The sequence below is a fragment of the Rhipicephalus sanguineus genome, chromosome 6 (genome assembly GCF_013339695.2).
Source record: "Rhipicephalus sanguineus isolate Rsan-2018 chromosome 6, BIME_Rsan_1.4, whole genome shotgun sequence".
In the NCBI taxonomy this organism is placed as follows: Eukaryota; Metazoa; Arthropoda; class Arachnida; order Ixodida; family Ixodidae; genus Rhipicephalus; species Rhipicephalus sanguineus.
This window is the reverse complement of record NC_051181.1, coordinates 164,551,872-164,570,842: the sequence shown is the minus strand read 5'-3', so window position 1 is coordinate 164,570,842 and position 18,971 is coordinate 164,551,872. Positions and strand designations below refer to the sequence as shown.

The following is an 18,971-nucleotide window of genomic DNA, read 5'->3' as shown; positions in this document are numbered from 1 at the left end:
TTACCTTTCATCGCCATTTTATGGACACTAGTCGCGGCACTCCCCACACACAGGTCCCAAAATTGCAACGAAAGTCCTTGATATATTTATAGTAAGTGGTGCCATCTATCAGTGCCTAGAATAACTGATTTCCTGAAAACGTACCGCAGTTGAATTAGTGAAAGCAGAGTTATTCTAAGCAAAGGTGGCAGTCACGTTATATTTTGCCTTAGGAAAGGTGGGTGGTTGTTGCATAGGTCTCTCGCGGCTTTTGTGACTGACGCCCTCTGGAGTAACCAGAAACGCGGCTACGTCTTGTCGGAGTCCAACTTGTGCGAGCCAAGCATGTGCCATGGTGGTTCCAGTTGGCACAGGGTTGCGCAGAGACGCCTACTGCTGCTTTGTTGGACTTCTTGCCTACCTGCTACTACCCCTTGTCGGTGGAGTTCACGTTCCCAGCAGCCGTGCCGTCGTCAAGAGGGCGGCTGACATCGTTATCGTGGTTGATGGCGGCGCCAGCGACAGACCATTACGATCTCGAGGTACGGAATCTTAACAAAACTTCCGCGACTGTCGTGTCGTAAAGGTGGCGACGTCCTGCATGACAAAGCGAAGCAGCGCAAATAGAAGAAATTAAAATTATTGTATGATAATGACGTTATATATGTGCTCTTTGAGCAACGAGGTAATGTTGCAATCTGTACTATTTACAAATCTGGTTTCTGGCGTTTTGATAATAGCGTGTGTAAAGCGCTTTGCAGTCGCGGACAAAGCTCTCAGCCTTGTGGAACTATTTTCACGCCTTAAATTACTTGTGGTGCGTTATGTATACAATATCCTTAATTTGAAATTATGTTTTTATTATTTTGTTGCGAAAATATAAGATTTGAACGTTGTCTGTCAGACGTTCAAACTCGAAGTCAATAATACGCTCGTGCCGTTGATTACGTTACAGCAGCATGACGTCATGCAAACCGTTATCACACCAAGAAAAATCAATCAGTTAATGAGTCAACAAACAAAAACGATGTATTAACATTCAGAAATTTAGCTGCGCAGTTGTGTAACGCACGGAGGTGGGTTATGCGTGCAGCAGAGAACTCCAGATTCAGTCCATGAACTTGCTAAGGCGAAAGCCTTAAATAGGTACGTTTCAAGGTCGTATGAGGTCCACGAAATATGGTCTAAACACAGAAGTTAGCGCGCCGGCTGCGCTGTACTTTGTCCGCTTTGTCCTTGCGGCGTTTGCGTGAGTGAAAACGTAAAAAAGATGGTTGATCCCTCTGTCATAGGAATCGGTATAACGCGAAAGTGAAACGTGTCGTCACAGTAGTTGATTGATTATAATGCATTGGTATATCAGAGCTTGTATAATGTCTATTGTTGTTTGGCAGATGTAGCACCGCCTGATGTGGACGCACTCACGTTGACGCCTAGTGGCGCATCTCCGTACCGACGACTAACGTCCATGATCATGATTTAACCATTGCTGTAGCCGAAGTTCTTAACATATACGTGGACACCGCGCATGGGGTGAATCCCGCGCAAGTATGGCATCAACAAGCACATAATAAGCACTGATCACGGCCGCTATAAAAAAAAAAGAGGTGCGGCCTGCCGATTGGGTGCGTTTTCAGTGGGGGAACGCGTGACATGCAGACTTTTGAGACGCTACCGCAGGGGCGCTGCACAACGGCAAGCCATAGGGTGTCTTGAATTAGAGCACTGCACGGGCCGGATTTTACGGCCCGGGCCCGGCCCGGGCCCACTTTATGAAGCCCGAGCCCAGCCCGGGCCCGTGGTTCCAAGCGCGGGCCCGGCCCGGGCCCGGGCGTACTTGACCGTACCCAGCCCGAGCCCGGCCCGGGCCCGTCGTTCCAAGCCCGGCCCAGGCCCGGGCGTTCATTACTAAACTAATCCAGGGCGCGCTTATTCATGACCAGGCCCGACCCGGGCCCGCTAGAGGATATTAGTTGTTGATGATGATCATTAATGATGCCGTGCGCTTTGTAGCGGGCGATCGGACGGAAAATCCGGTGTGTACAGTGTCAATTTTTATGAAAGGGAACACGCGAACGCGTGGCCTGCGCTCTGCGACGGCTGCCTTCAGCTCCGTCAACCGACAGCTAACGAAAGCTCGCCCGCTTTGGCGTCATCTATTGGCAAACAAAATAACAAGTCATGACCGGTTGCGAAGCGCTTTTAGATAACGCTGCATCTCGGCTCGCGTAACGGGCGATGCAGGCAGCGCGTCGTCTGCCTGTCAACAAATCGAGCGCGGCGCGCCAGCACTGCGCGAGCTGCAGGAATTGCTGTTAACGCGAGCCGAGAGGCAGCGTTATCTAAAGGCGCTTCTCAACCAGCCATGATTCGTTATTTTGTTAGCCAATAGATGACGCCAAAAGCGGGCAAGCTTTCGTTAGCTGTCGGTTGACGGAGCTTACGGCAGCCGCCGGAGCGCGCAGGCCACGCGCTCCCGTGTTCCCTTTCATAAAAATTGACACTGTACATGCACAGAAATGTTGCTTTGCCCGCGGTTGTTAAGTCCTAGGATGCGGGTGCGATTCCCGCGGCCACGGCGGCCGCAATTTGATGGGGGCCAAATACAAGAACACCCGTGCATATGCTTATCTTTAGGTGCACGTTAGAGAACTCGAGGTGGTCGAAATTGATCCGGTGCCACTACGGCGTGCCTCGTAATCATATTGTGGCTATATATATATATATATATATATATATATATATATATATATATATATATATATATATATATATATATATATATATATATATATATATATATATATACGTGATCTGGCGTGTTTATAAGGAAACACACCACGATGTACTTGTTACTTTGACAAAGTCTGGTCCAGCAGACGAAACGTTAGTGAAAATATAGAGCGCCAATCTATATCTATACTGGTGAAAAAAATAGCACTTCAACTGTTTTTCTTTTTTATTGTTAAGCTTTACTAAGAGCCAGCTCTTTGCACGTGTCACTTCAGCTTGGCACTGTATACCTTAGACCATGCAATGCATAACGTTCGCGTGTGCTTGAAGGCCCGACTTACGCCTTTTAATGAGCGGGTCCGAGTCGGGCCCGGCCCGCAGCCTCAAGCCCGGTCCGGGCCCGCACTTTCAAGCCCGAGCCCAGCCCGGGCCCGCCGAAAAACGCTTCGGACGGCCCGGCCTGGGCTTTCGGGCCGGCCCGGGCCCGTGCAGTGCTCTAGTCTTGATGCCCGCAATCCACGGCCGCATGTAAGCGAACGCTCGGGGCGTTGGCTTGGGCGAGAGCAAGCAAACGCTCTTGCTGGAAAGGAGCAGCCGTACGCTTGCTTACGAGGTAGAAAGCACATTTCACGATAACCGCGATGCCCGAGACCTGTTGTGTGGCGCGGTGCAGATCAGTAACTGCGAAGAAGTCGGATATTCACTTCGTTCACTTCAAGCAGGTCGACTTCAAGGTAGAGCGCAAGGTGCTGCGACCGACAGCCATGCCGACCATATCTTCGTATTATTCAGCGTACAAGCTAGCCACTCCCTCTTTGAAAGGTAGATCACTTGTTCGTGTTTCGCCGGCTCCTTCCGTATCGAACAGACGAGTGCCAAAGCTCAAGGAAAGAAGTTGTCAATCACTTGCGTGCAGAAGTTGCTGAAAAAGAAAGCGTGGTCAGTGGAACGTACGACGTCGAACGCGGAAGGATTTTCTGGAATGGACGACGGCCTACATAGCCCTGCCATGGAACACCTCGTTAAAACGCGAGAGTTTTAAAATCCAATAAACTTTCAGTTCGGTGTGGAGCGCTGTGTGCCTTTCCGCCATTTCTTGTGTCCGTTTTTCATCTGCGCCGTTTATTGAAGGCGAGAGTACGCGTCAACTCGCCCAACTTGACATTTTGGAACAATATGTAGGCAAGACGTTTGCACTTACTCTATTTCAGCAATGTCGTTCAATGGTAACAGCTCACGTTTGCATCGGGCATCACTTGAAAATGACCCTTATTAGTGCAATGCGAAGTAGCAGTGCACCAGATTTAGCAATTATATACGCGCTAGTTTATTTTGAAGAACAGAAAATAATCGCGCATCTCTAAAAAAGTCCCCGCAATGAGGAAGTCGTCCACGCAGCTAACAAAATAGAGACCATTCAAACGACTGAGAACAACAACGAACAGCAGTGGACCGCTTTTTTTTTCTCAGCAGAAGAAAAAAAAAACTATTGTTCAATAAAGTTTTGCATTCATTCATCCATCCATCTTTTGCAACGGCGCTGTGCCACACGCTTGTCTCTTCACGGGAGCAAAGCCTGCTCGCGTATAGTAGCAATGACAGCAAAACAAAGCATACTGGTATGTCATCTGTATGGGCACACTGCGCTTGCATAAGCGGCTCCACCAGCGCGGTACAGCGCGGTGGCGTTCAGCGCCAACGCGGCCGTTTCCGCGTCCCTGGGGTGATAGCGTTCCCTCCCAGACCACACGCGCGGCATAGCGCGGCTGCTTGTGCAAGCATGGTGTCGTCTGCGTGTGTTCTGCAACTGCTGACTGGTTTTCACACAGTCGAAGGTTTGGATAAATTTTTCAGGGGAGTAAACATTGATAAAGGCAAGCTTCTGTACGTGGAAGGTCTTGTACAGTCGCGCTCAATCGTACTTGCAACAAGGGAGCGCGTGGCCTCACGAGTTTAATGATGCGAACGGTTTCAACTTGCTTCATTTCTGTAATTAATATTATTTTCTTATTTTGGAACATCCCCCAGTGAGACTACAGATTTTAGTTGTATAAATAAGGGCTAGTGGAAGGGATGCGAAATCTTTAAACTCGTGAGGCCACACGATCCCGTGTTGGAAGTCATATTGAGCGCAACACAGTGGTAAAGTACTTGTCTCTGAGGACGGAAGCGTGGTGATAAGTCGGTGTGTGTCCCAAACGCGCATCAACGCTCCGTCGAAGACTATGAAGTTGAGAGTAAGTAAGCATTATTATTCAATGGTCTCGTTTTATTTCATTCTACTTTGTTGTTTTGAAGCTCTCTCGAAAGAGATGCGTGATTGACGCGACTGCAGAGCAGGCATAGCCGTAGCGTGCTTGCACTAGCTCACAGGGCGAGCGGGGAACGCGGTGCGACAGCCAGGCGGAGAGCTATTTGTCGATATGGATGGATGCTATGAGCGAGGCTCGGGCTAAAGCCACCGCGGTGTGTTAAACGAAATTACACTTCTGTAGGAAACGCGCCGAATGGGACGGTCGCAGCAACGTAGCGTTTCTTTTTTTTTTTCGAGCCTGGTGGCACACGTCACCACCCCGTTATAAAGGGGCTGCTCATAGCATCTATCCATCCAACACTGTGAAAGGAAAGTGTGAAAGATAAAAGGCGCGTTCATTTAGCCTGAGTTATGTGTCTGGCGGTAGCTCAGTGTGCTACGCGCCCGCCAGCCATCAACGCGGACCGAGAGGTCATGGGATCGACTCCTGCCAGCGAACTTTTTCTTGTAGTTTTTTTTCTTTGCCATTTGATGGCGTTCATTTTGCTGACGTATTTCCGTGACGGAAATACGTCATGAAAGTCTTGGTGGACCCCGGCATAAAACACTTTAGTGTTAAAAAAACATGGCTGATCCCTCCGTCATAGGAATCGGTATGACACGAAAGTGAAACGTGTCTTGACAGAAGTTGATTCTTTTAGATGCGAAGTATCTTAAGGCGGAGTTCAATCCGGTGGTGGTGGTGGTGGTAGTGGTGTGCGGCGTGACCACCCTTACTGCGCATGCGCATGCCCGCTCCACTCCCCCTTTCCCCCTCTCCACTTCCCTCTCCCCACACCCTCTCCACTTCCACTCTCCCCTCCCCCTTTCCACTCTTCCTCTGAAACGCGGGCTAGACATGCCGAAATTCTCTCCTGCGCAACGCCGCGATGAGCACCAGCGCATGCGCGCCCCCTCCCCCTCTCTCTCCTCTCCTACGCTGTCCCCCTCTCGCACGCCTGCCAACTGCGTTCCCCGCTAGCCCTGTGAGAATTAACGGCCAGGCTAGAGGGAAGACAAGACGCGCGTAGCGTTCCTCTTCGCGTTCCACGACGCGAGGTCGGTAGCATGCCCAAAGAACGACAACGGAACGTGATCGTGCAAGTGCTCCGGCTTTGCATCGCCTCATGGTCCCCTTTAGCGGGAAATTGTACATTGATATATGAGAGCTTGTACATTGTCTATTGGCCTTTGGCAGCTATAGCGCCGTTTGACGTGGATGCACCCCCGCTGACGCCTAGTGGCACACCTTCATCCCGACGACTAACGCCCATGGTTTAACCGTTGTGGTCGCTGAAGTTGTTAACATATACCTGGACACATCATATCGTGAATCCCGCGCAAAGATGGCATCAACAAGCACAATAAACGCTGGTACTCGATATGTACTCCTTGAAAGCGTCGTCACTTGAGGAGAAAAACGCGAAGGTGTGCGCTCTCTAGTAATAGCCTACGCCTGTGCTCATATGAGCGTACACTACCGCACTGCGCTTCAGGAACGCGGGAGGCAGAGGTTCTTAGCTTGAGCCGTGAACGCGCGAAGGCGTTGCGCTTGCGTCTTGCGTGTGTCTCCACTTAGAGCACTGCACGGGCCCGGACCGGCCCGAAAGCCCGGGCCAGGCCGGGCCGTCCGAAGCGTTTTTCGGCGGGCCCGGGCTGGGCTCGGGCTTGAAAGTGCGGGCCCGGACCGGGCTTGAGGCTGCGGGCCGGGCCCGACTCGGACCCGCTCATTAAAAGGCGTAAGTCGGGCCTTCGAGCACACGCGAACGTTATGCATTGCCTGGTCTAAGGTATACAGTGCCAAGCTGAAGTGACACGTGCAAAGAGCTGGCTCTTAGTAAAGCTTAACAATAAAAAAGAAAAACAGTTGAAGTGCTATTTTTTTCACCAGTATAGATATAGATTGGCGCTCTATATTTTCACTAACGTTTCGTCTGCTGGACCAGACTTTGTCAAAGTAACAAGTACATCGTGGTGGGTTTCCTTATAAACACGCCAGATCACGTATATATATATATATATATATATATATAGCCACAATATGATTACGAGGCACGCCGTAGTGGCACCGGATCAATTTCGACCACCTCGAGTTCTCTAACGTGCACCTAAAGATAAGCATATGCACGGGTGTTCTTGCATTTGGCCCCCATCAAATTGCGGCCGCCGTGGCCGCGGGAATCGCACCCGCATCCTAGGACTTAACAACGAAACACCTTAACCGCTGAGCTACCACCGCGCGCAAAGCAACATTTCTGTGCATGTACACACCGGATTTTCCGTCCGATCGCCCGCTACAAAGCGCACGGCATCATTAATAATCATCATCAACAACTAATATCCTCTAGCGGGCCCGGGTCGGGCCTGGTCATGAACAAGCGCGCCCTGGATTAGTTTAGTAATGAACGCCCGGGCCCGGGCCGGGCTCGGGCTAGGTACGGTCAAGTACGCCCGGGCCCGGGCCGGGCTCGGGCTGGGTTCGGTCATGTACGCCCGGGCCCGGGCCGGGCCCGCGCTTGGAACCACGGGCCCGGGCTGGGCTCGGGCTTCATAAGGTGGGCCCGGGCCGGTCCCGGGCCGTAAAATCCGGCCCGTGCAGTGCTCTAGTCTCCACCAAGGCGCGACATTTGCCCGTCGACGTTGTTGCCTTTCTGCGGCGCGTATTGCAGTAGTTTTATTAGTCAGTGCTACCGCACTCGAAGAAGTAGGCGGCGGAGAAACACCGTTGGTGCATGTGGAAGCTGCATTACTGTACAACTAGCCGTCACACACTAACACGACGCGAAAGTCAAAACACGTAACTGCGTCTAGGGCGACTCCTCGATGCCTCTACAACGAGCCGTCACACGCTAACACGACGCGAAAGTCAAAACACGTAACTGCGTCTAGGGCGACTCCTCGATGCTGGCGGCGCCAGCGTTCCTCGCTGGCATTGAGACGCCCTAACTGCACCGTCGCCGAATTGTGCCCTATCGGCGCTCGTTGGTGCCATGACGCAGTACTTCACTTCACCGCTACCAGACGGCTTCACCGCCCCGCCCCGCCAGCCAAGAGCACCGTGCGAGAGAATGTGTGAGAGATCTGTTTGTGGAGCCTCGTGCATTGTGCGTCGGTAGCGTAGTGGGTGGAGCGCCGGGCGCCTCTCGTCGTGGGTAGAGAGGTCGTGGGCTCGATTCCCGACGACGGAACTTTTTCTTCTAGTTTTTTCTTTGCCATCCGTTAGTGTGCATTTTACCAACGTTATATCCGTGACGGCAATACGTCAGTGAGGTGTTGGTTGACCCCGGCATAAAACACTTCCGGGTTATAAAATACATGGTTGATTCCTCCGTCATAGGAATCGGTATAACACGAAAGTGAACTGTGGCTTCACAGAAGTAGTTTATTGCTTATTGTACATTGATATATGAGCTTGAACAATGTCTATTGGTGTTGGCAGCTGCAGCACCATTTGACGTGGATTGCACCCACGTTGACGCCTAGCGGCACATATACATTCCGACGACTAACGTCCATGATCATGATTAAACCTTTGTGGTCGCTGAAGTAGTTCTGAAGCTCTTCTGAAGTAGTTAACATGCACGTGGACGCAGCATATGGTAATACCGCGCGAATATCACATCAGCAAGCACATAACATGGCAGGCCCGTAGCCAGGAATTTTTTTTTTGGGGGGGGGAGGGGGGGCATTTGCTAAAAACTTTGACTATTTGAGAAAAAACGCCTATTTTGCATTATTTATTTCTGGTAAAAATATCTACTTCACCAAAATTTCGGAGGGGGGTCCTAGCCCCCCCTCCCCTCCCCCCCCCACGTCTACGGGCCTGAGACACGGGTACTCGATACGTACTCATTTAAAAGGTCATCATTTGAGATGAGAGACGCCAAGGTGTACGCTCCCCATTAAAAGGGTAACCTACGCCTGTGCTCATGCACATGCCACACAGTGCTTCACGAACGCGAAAGGCAGAGTTCGTAGCTTGAGCCGTGAACGCGCGACGGCCTTGCGCTACCCGCTGGCGCGTCTATCTCTGCACCAAAGCATGCACTACGCGACATTCGACCGTCGACGTCGTTGCATTTATGTGGCGCTTATTGCAGCAGTTTTATTAGTTGGTGCTACCGCACTCAACGCAGTAGGTGGTGGGGAAACACTGTTGGTGTATGTGTAACCTGCACTACTCTGACGAGGAGGTGTCACACGCTAACACGACGCGAAAGGCAAAACACGTAACTGCATTGTCACTGAACCGAACCAGCGCTTATGCCATATTGCGCCGAACGTGGAGTTTCTTACAATGTTACTCCGAAAGCCTCCGTTTCGCTGAAACTACAGAATCGCTCCCTGTTATCGCTAGTCGGTGTCATGATGCAGTGCTTCACTTTCCCGCTCTCAGACGGCGACATCGCCCCCGCCAACCAAGAGCACGGCGAGAGGGGGAAGGTGTGAGAGATATAACGCGCGTTAGCAAAACCTCGTGCGTGTGCGTCGGTAGAGCCCTGGGTAGAGCTCCCGGCACCTATCGTAGCGGACCGAGAGCTCATCGGTTCGACTCCCAGGTCATCCGAATCAACAAAACCTTTTCTTCTTGTTTTTCTTTATCATTTGTTTGTGTGCATTTTACCAGCGCCACTTCTGTGACGGAAATGACGTCATCGAAGTCTTGGTGGACCACGGCATAAAACACTTTCGGAAGAAAGGAAGTGGCAGGAAGTGGAACGGCAGGAAGTGGAAGATGGAAGCTTGCGATGAAAAAATCCGTAAACAGGGGGTGGGTGCTCGAGCCGACGTTTCGACAAGTGGACTTGTCTTCTTCAAGGCTGGAACTACGTGGGTTCCCACTCACTCGCTTCGGGCTTGTATACAATCCACGTGCTCTATGCCTCGCTGTCCCAGGATGCGGACCACATGAATCTACTACCAACAAGTTACCAACTCAACGAGGTTCTTAAAAAAAAAAAACTTTCGAACAAAAGCTCTTAGCATGCCGACATGTTCAAACACGCCACAGCAACCGATCTCCTCGCTCTTAGGAGAGCACGTCGCCGACGCTAGCGATCATAATCCCCTAGGTCTAATCCGACCCAACTCAAACAATGGTTGCCCCGCACCGCCAAAACTGTCGTCCGATGTTCCATGAGCCCCAAACTGTGCTACAGTGTGGGGTCTCGAAAGAAAGCAGCGCTTATGGAACACACAAACACAGTCATGCCGTCGAGGAAATGAACACGTGGACATTTATTAATTTTTACAACACGGCGAGCTCGCCAGTGGTATCTTATAAATAGATAATCAAATACAGTACCATTACAACACACAGAGAGCATAACAAACACAGAACAGCGCAACACATATAATGTACCGCGAATGCGATGTCGCCGACGTCCGACTACCACGAGGGCCGTGGGCCTGAGCAAGGTGGCATTGGCCTGAGTCGCGGAATCGTACCCACGGACTCCCTCACCCCCTCGCCCCCGAGAGCCGTTCGTCGCCGACCTCGCCGAACCCCAAAAGAGACCGAAAGAGCGCCCGGATAACCTTGCTTACCGCCAAACGGCGCCACTGATGATGATGATGATGATGATGATGATGATGAATTGTGGTCCTGCCCTTTGTAATGGGTAGGCAGCTGCGCCCACAGTGCCACCTCACGCTCGACGGCTAAACTAACTACGCTAACTAAATCGCGTGGGCGCCATGACGGGAAAACGACTGTACAGGGGGTGATAGCACCCCCACAAGTTTCATTCCACATCGTATTGATTTCAACTAAGCTTTCGCCTTAAAATTCTTATCAAGTTCTAAGCATCACCCGTAACTTCTTTTCACCTCTTCATCATCCCATGATAGCGGTGGAAGCGTCTGGAAGTCTGTGTCTTCCGCTATATGCGCACCTTTTGCCTTGGCCAGTCTGTGCGAGAATTAGAAAAGCCCCTCATGATTGAACGCTTAAAGATGTGCATGAACGGATACTTAACAGTGGCATCATCATCATTGTCAGCAAGGCCCGTAGTATGCTTCTATACTCGGGGACAACTTTCTGTGGCAATGAAGGGAAAGCTACGGAGCCACAATGCACGTATCCTACCGCTAATGAATGTAGTCGCACAACTGCGTCCGTATTTTCTGCGTGATATATAGAAAATACTCCTTCATTTTCTACATGTAGCTTTTTGAGACGGAACGCAGCGCACACAAGCGAGATATTTGTATTTCTTTTACTTTATACGTTGTCACATTGCGTTTCTGTGTGCGTGAAAAAGTCGCGCCTTGCTTTTACCCGTACCTTAGACGCTAAGCAGCGTTTGCGTCGGAATGCAACGCTAGCCATCACTTTCCACGGCGTTGCGAGACACGCGCCAAACCGGACTACTTCGCGTAGCAGTACATGTGCAGACGCTCCGCCCCCGTAGCTTTCCCTTCATTGCCACAGAAAGTTGTCCCCGAGTATAGTACACTCCACCCGTAGTCAGGAATTTTTTTTCGGAGAGGGAGGGGGGGGGGGGGAGGGCACTTGCTGAAGGCCCTGACTATTTAAAAAAATATATTTTCATTACCTATTTTCGATAAAACACATTTCGGGGGGTGGGGGGGTGGCCGGGCTCCTAGGCCTTCTCCCCCCCCCCCCTGCTTATGTGCACGGTTTTTAATTCCCTATTCCTCCTATTAGCTTCACGAATTTTTGCAAGCTGCTCCCGGCCTCCCCGAGTCTCGGCCCATGCTCCTTAGCGGTTGCGCGACATTAAAGTCTTCATCAACAATATCATAATCGTATAACCAATTACGTTTGTCCGCGGCGTGGTGCATTTCTCGATATATTTCGTCCAGGTGTGTACTCTTCTTGCACTCACCACAACAACTGCTCGGACTACTACGCCATCTGCAACTTCACCTTGCACTTATGTGTGTGTCCTGGAGGATACAGCCATAGCCACGTTTGTGTGTACATGGGTGAGTATTGAGTATACGCCAAATCATTCTTACGCCATGGTTTTGGGGACAGCCGCGGTGTTCTACAGCAACCCATTTGTAACAGAACAAAAAATCTGGTGTTTATTCAGTCGAAGGTCACTCGGTGTTATTGCTAGCAGAATCCAAATGTTTCAGACATCTTTGGTTTTCAGGCTCATAACTGCTTCAGTTTTTCCGAAGCCGGTGCATCGAGTGGGGTATGAAAGCCAGTCAGGCATCATTTGTTGATTGTTCAAACTTGCAAGACAAATAAATCACACATTACGCATACGCACTACGCAATTACCTACGGTTTCCTGCCGCGCCACGATAATTGAAATTAATCACTCCTCTTATAACGCCGCGCTGCTGCCAATGTCACAGGGTCCCACGGTTTACGTGAGCGATGTTCTTTGTAAAACAACATCTGTAAAACGATTACTACTTCCTGAGGGATATGCTGTAAGTCGCAGCAAGGGCTCGCGTTCGTACTATTATCCGTAATATAACCAAAGTGCTGCAGAAATAGTGATTGTACGTAAGGCTACTCTTGGGGAGTGATGTCTGGGAGGAGCGCATTCTCCAAAAAGAATCGCCTACAATATACTGAGATGCGACATTTACCTGCCGGGCTTCTGCGTTGACCTTTGTGCTGTGTGCTGCGTACAGGTGGCCCACCGGACAGCGTTGGCATCTACCAGGTGACTCTAGTTGTGGCTGCCGTCTTCATGGTTGTAGTGTTTTCTGTCTTTGTCGCATGCGTTGTTAAAAGGTGAGTTCTCTATTTCATTTCGTTTATTCGCGATTGACTTAAATAAAAAAAAAAGAACTTCAGACAGATCAACGAGTTTTAGCAAATGTACATTGAAAAATAAGTGATCTTAAGGTTCATTCTAACCTGCGACCAGTACCGGTCGCACGACCATTTGCGACTGGCGACCAAAAAGCAGCTCAAGCCGACCGATGTTCACATCTGAACATCTGAACATCTGCGTGAGACTTATACCCATCGCCACACAAAATTCACGTCTTCTCGCACAAATGGTTCGCACTGCCACTGTCCTTGCCCGGTAAAATAAGCTGGTTTTCTGTTACTGTGCATGTGATTGATTCAGAGGTTTGCAACTGCAGTCGTGCGACTGATAAATCGAGCAGTGAACAATCTAGCCAAAGCGGCCATTTGCGATATATATATATATATATATATATATATATATATATATATATATATATATATATATATATATATATATATATATATATATATATATATATATATATGATGCTCTTTATTGAAAGCAGGGTAAATTCTTGTACTTGCTGTTCTGCAGGGAGAGACAAGGAAGGGCAAAGAGGCCCTAGGAGAATGTGGGCAGAAAGATAGTATGTAAAAGAAATAAGAATAAAATGTAGTTAAGGCACAAATCATGTTTAGAAATTTGTGCCTTGCGCTACGCATGCGATTTATCACATCTCTTTATCGTGTGGCAAAGCATACATCGGCCAAACTAGCCGCTGTCTGAATGGTCGCCTCAGAAAACACTAGGCCTTCCTATACCCACGAATGACGGTGCTCACCTGCTGCCAAGCCATTGCAGGCAGTGCGGGTGCACTCCTGCTTTTGACAACACTAGTATTTCAGGTCGGGGGAGGGACGTAGACCCAAAGGGAAAAATAGGAAGCGTTCCACATAAAGAAACGGGGAAACAGTGCGTCAGCGACACGTCGCTGCACCTGTCTGTTAAAGATAGGAGTTTTCTAAACGCCATGATAGCAAGTTGCGATTTCATATATTGTGACGCATGGTTGTTCACGCATGCGCAAGGTGGTTTCCGGCGGGCATGAGTTAGCCTTTTCATCAGTTGTAAGTGCCAGCCTACCCCGTCGTTTTCTTTTGACTGCGCGCGTTATGTTTCCCGCTGGTTTTTATCCGTTTTGACTTTATTTAGTTGTTGGCATGCGCTGGTGCACATTGCTCGTGGGTGCTGCGTGACAATAAACAAACAAGGGAACAAACGCAGGAAAACCGAATGAATGCGAAACTGAAAATTACAGAAAAAAGGGGGGCACGAGAGGCGCGAGAACGGAATCCGTAATTTATTTATTAGATTGAATAACGGCAAAATATACTACAGCAAAATATGCAAAAGCTTCTCAATATCTGGCTTATTGCGCTGCCTAACCCCGTAAGAATGTTGCTCGTGACCGAATGAACGACTTTTTTATAACTGTAGGCTGTAGCACAACATTAACTTCCACTGCGGATTTCAAAGAAATATAATGACGTGAAAGACCCCCGAATGTGTTCCTGCGTCAAATAATCCCTTTTAAGTAATGAATTTGACACTGAAATCTTCCTGATCGTGCTTTTCAAACATAGTTTCGAATTCTTTTAATAATCTTTTTTTACCTTAGCACAACGTTCGCATATTGACTTACACAGAATCAGATGCTGCGGTAGGGGACATTGTCGGCATGGTATATTATTCGTCCATAGCATCAAACTTGTGATTCACGATCCCGTCTTTCGTACAGGACGTGCGAGCGCTCCAGAGACCTTGCAGAGAGGATGCGAGAGCTGTCTGCGGATGTGTACACGGTCCCCGCTGAGTTCGAGGGCTTGGAGAGGCCGCCCTCTTACACTGAAATCGTCAAGATTGACAACATGGTACGTTCTGCATTGCCATATTGTGCCTCACGAATGTCTCGTGGAATTCGCCATCGAGCGAACAGATCAGTCATGTCATGTGCGACAAAGGTTATGGCCAGATCAGCGAAGCCAAATCGCTTTGTGTCAAACTGCTTGAGAAGGAAGAACACTTCAATACGACGGTTGCTGGTGGCGCCTCTTTTGCTACGGTGCAATTCGAGTGTCTTCCTTTAAGTGGACACTAAGGGGAACATCAGATCACTTCAGACAAATTGTTCTTTCAGAATTCTATTGTCATTAATTTCGCCATCATAGGGTAATTATTAGAACAGGAAATGAAGGCGAACCTTTGGTGTGTGAATTTCGCCCCTAAACTTCAGCATGTAAACGTTAGTGTGACGTCACGAAATTCGAAGTCTGCTTGTTATTTTGGTGCACATCGGTCGTGCGAAGTTTTCTAAAACTTGATATATTGAGACTTTGGGTCCCCTAGAACTATTGAATCCCACCGCTACCACCAGTTATTGCATCTCACCGCTGAGGTGCGGGAGTTGGCCGTGAATGATGCGGACGTACAATGGAAAACTTTGGTTTATTTACATTAGGTGAATTAATAGAATATGGTGAAAAGACTGCAGATATACATAGTTTCGGCCGGCAGCATATCGTACACTGCGGACTATGGCCAGGAGACGACCCATATTTTGATGGTTGTGCTTCTTATAAAGCTTCACAACACGTCACTTCCAGCCAATCAAGAACTGGGGACAGTGATGTCATGTTCGTCCAATCGGCAGTCCCAAACAGGGGGCGTCACTTTCGGCCAATGGGAAACCCAGACCCGTGTTGCCGGGGGACTGCACTCCCTGCGGAGTTGATCCATTATGAAAATGCGCGCCTGGAGATGCAATGCCTCCTTGCATCAGGTTGCATCACGGCGAGGCCATCGTCCCCGGGTCGATGAACGTGGAACATGAACCACCTCGGCTCCGGCATGAAGGCGTCGCTCACAGGATGACTCACACTCCCATGCCTCTGAGGGAATGCCACACTTATCCGCTGAAAAGCTGGATGCTGAAATGGTGCGCAGTTCGTATCTAACAGAACACACTGTAGATCACTTTTAGCAGCAAGCGATTACGTAGGGCCGGCAGATGCCATCAGAATCTACGTCTTCAAGGCGAGCTGGTGCAAGAACTTTTGTATGTACTTCACCATGTATACGTAGTATACGCACTTGAATAGCGTTGCATATCTAGTCCACATGGTCTGGACCTGCCCTCCTTATAACGACGCGAATAGAAATGTACAATCCTGGGAGACCTTACGACTCAACCACGAAGCTGAAGATCAACGGAAAGTCTCGCCCTGCAGACCGCTGCCAAGGGATTCCGGCCGACGGTTAGGAGGGATGAATGGGGGCCGAGGCCTTACTTCTCTCTTGGCTTTTTGCGCTGTGCAAAACTTGACTTTCTATAGCGACACAGTCATGGTGTCTGCAGCTGAATGTATCCCTGCAGGAGCACGAGCCGCTGAATGCTTTGTCCTTCGCATTATCTATGCAGGTACAGCGAATGCACAGTATAGTGTGGGGTGAAGTTTTTTTTAATTGTTGGGGTTTAACGTCCCAAAACCACGATTTGATTATGAGAGACGCTGTAGTGGAGGGCTCCGGAAATTTTGACCACCTGGTTTTTTTTAACGTGCACCTAAATCTGAATACACGGTCCTCTAGCTTTCGCCTTCATCGAAAATGCGGCCGCCGCGGCCGGGATCTGAACCCGCGACCTGCGGGTGAGCAGTCGAGCACCTTAAGTCCTTAACCACTAGACCACCGTGGCGGGTAGTGTGTGGTGAAGTGCTCCATGGAAGCGGCCGGCGTCAAGTATTCCGATTGGCTGTTGTTGCGAATCTGCGCAGATTATTATCGCCCTCGCGTTACCCGTCCAGGCACGTGCCTCTGTCGCATGTTTGAACTCGGAGGGAGGGGGCGTATCCAAAGGCGCGCCTGATATTGATTTCCTCGAGCGGTCGTTAGTTTCCAGCTATGAGCAGTTTATTTATACTCACGGCGTTAACATTATTTCTATAAAAAATTGGCATCTGCTCTCAAGGCTGAAGAAGAATGACAGCATGCTGGCGTCAGTTATTATTGTCCGTGCGGGTAGCACAACGGTCACCCCGGGCACAACATCGGCTTTGTGAAGACTCGCCAAGCATCTATGCGTTGACTTTCACGAACGAAATTCTTGAGCAAACCAGAGGCCCAGAGTTCAAGTCCCGCCGTCTGAGCGTTCTCATTGATGTTTATCCGGTGCGCACATATGCATTACGTTGATGTCACTCGCTCGCACGCGCGTGTATGATGTTACTCTCAGGTTGATGACGTCACTGCGCATCTCTGTGTGGGTGAGTGAGTTTGGGGTGACATCACACTGGCCCACTCATCGGAAACCCGTCGTTTTAGCTAAAGAAATGCTATTTTCATTTAAGGAAAAGCTACATTTAAAAGGGTACTACGTAGATATGCTATGTGCTAGCAAACGTGACTTTTTCTGCAGGCTTCACTCATGAGTACATCTGCGCATACAGGATCTATTTTTGCGGCGGATAGCGCCGGTGAAGCGTTATCGAGTTTCTTACAAGAGTTATTTTAGGGGCGCTGAAACACTTTTAGAACATATAAGCAAAACGCTGCCAATCTATAGATTAGGCAGGCGTTAGAATAAGAGAAAATACTATTGCACTGCTTGTAGCAGGACACCTGTTGCCAAGAATCGCTTGCTTTCTTGTTCGCTATGTTCTCAGCAGCTAGCCAGAGAGTGCCGCATGTGTTGGTGGATGTCGTGATGGCAAAAACATTTCCAGGAATGCTATTATTGCTAATCTTCAGTTTACTGAAAATACACATGCCTAATTTCGAAAAGACCGAGTATTTTATCCTTGCTCTTTCGGTTTCGACCTTCTTCTTAAGGTTTCGTTTTCTTATGCAACCATGTGAAACAGCATCCGGCGGGCCACGTGCATGCTATTTCAAACGCTACTTGCCCTAGTCTACCCCTTGTCTCGTATACGCTACGACATTGCCAATGCATATCGCGACCTCTTATATTGACCACGTCTCAAGGCAGGCATCTTGGTAGGCTTCGCAGCGCAGTGAGCTAAGTTATAGCGCTTCAAAGTGCACAGTCTACTCTTCCGCAGGACGAAGCCTCGCTGCCCACAGCAGGCCATGGCGCGTGGCCACGTGACCCTCCCCCTCTCTCCTCGTGTGCAGCTTCCAGCGCGCTATTGGGAACAAAATAGGAGAGAAAGCAGCGCACAAGTGCGATAACTAAACTTAATTCCACTTACAACTGACCAAAAAAGTTTTGTGGTAGAAAACTTGAGGCCACATAGCGAGGGTATTGTATGATTATCTAGAAAGGTGGTTCAATAAAAAAAATGTGGCTCTCCTCAGGACCTATGAATAAAGTTCTTGACTGACTGACTGATTGCAGTCGCTCAGCCAACGTAGGAATGATGGCTAGTACATGACCTTGTCTAATGTTCAAGCCTGGAATTTTCTTGGGTCCTTATTTAGTCGCTTTATATTAAAAATAAATAAAAATGCACGGTTTTGTAGGCACAGCGAGGCGATTAATTTCCGCCCATATGCCTAATCATTGAAGAATCGTGCGTTTTAATGCAATATTTCGTTGTTCAAGATATAAAATTTTATTGCGTAAACATTTTTAGGCTACTTTCCCGAGAAAATTTGTCCGTTGCGCGACGCGGTGTGCTCCTTCATATCAATGTGTTGGCTCTATGGGCTCTATGCATGGTTTATGTCGCATTGATCGTTACGCGACGTAAAGGACGAATCAATGTGTGTCAAATATTGACAATCACGTAAGTACTGATAAATGGTCCGATTACGTTCGATAATCGGCCAAAGTGGATGAAAAAGCGCTAAGAAGACATATGGACACGTGTTCTGTTGGATCGAGTCGGGTAGGCTTTTATAAGCTCCGATAACGGTTGTCCAACAAGTACAGATAAGATTCGGATGCGTCCGATCGGGCTCGGATCGGGTGTGACCGGATCCGATGAGTGTGCGATCGCTTTCGATCTGGTCCGATAATGTTCGATAAGGGTCAAACGCAGTTCGACCGATCAATCTCATATTCAGCGGAGTGATTTAACTCATTTGTGACCGCGCCTATAGAACGTGGGTCACTAGTGACCCAAATGCGCTGAGCGAGAACTAAAAAGTACGGGTGCCCCTATAACTCGCGGACAAATGTCCGTGGTGATGATGGGAAAGCTACAGAGCCGCACTACATGTGTGCTACCGAAATAAATATAGTCCCACAACTGCGTCCG

General features: G+C 49.1%; 1 protein-coding gene across 1 annotated transcript in view; it reads left to right on the top strand.

Moving 5' to 3' along the window:
• The first annotated feature begins 260 nt into the window (after positions 1-260).
• Positions 261-18,971, top strand: part of LOC119396980 (uncharacterized) — a 42,877-nt gene continuing 24,166 nt past the window's right edge. Inside the window, exons 1-4 of the mRNA XM_037664381.2 lie at positions 261-521; positions 11,834-11,956; positions 12,626-12,728; positions 14,492-14,624. Of these exons, the coding sequence (XP_037520309.1) occupies positions 332-521; positions 11,834-11,956; positions 12,626-12,728; positions 14,492-14,624 (549 nt within the window). The 5' untranslated portion in view covers positions 261-331. The remainder of the gene's footprint in view (positions 522-11,833; positions 11,957-12,625; positions 12,729-14,491; positions 14,625-18,971) is intronic.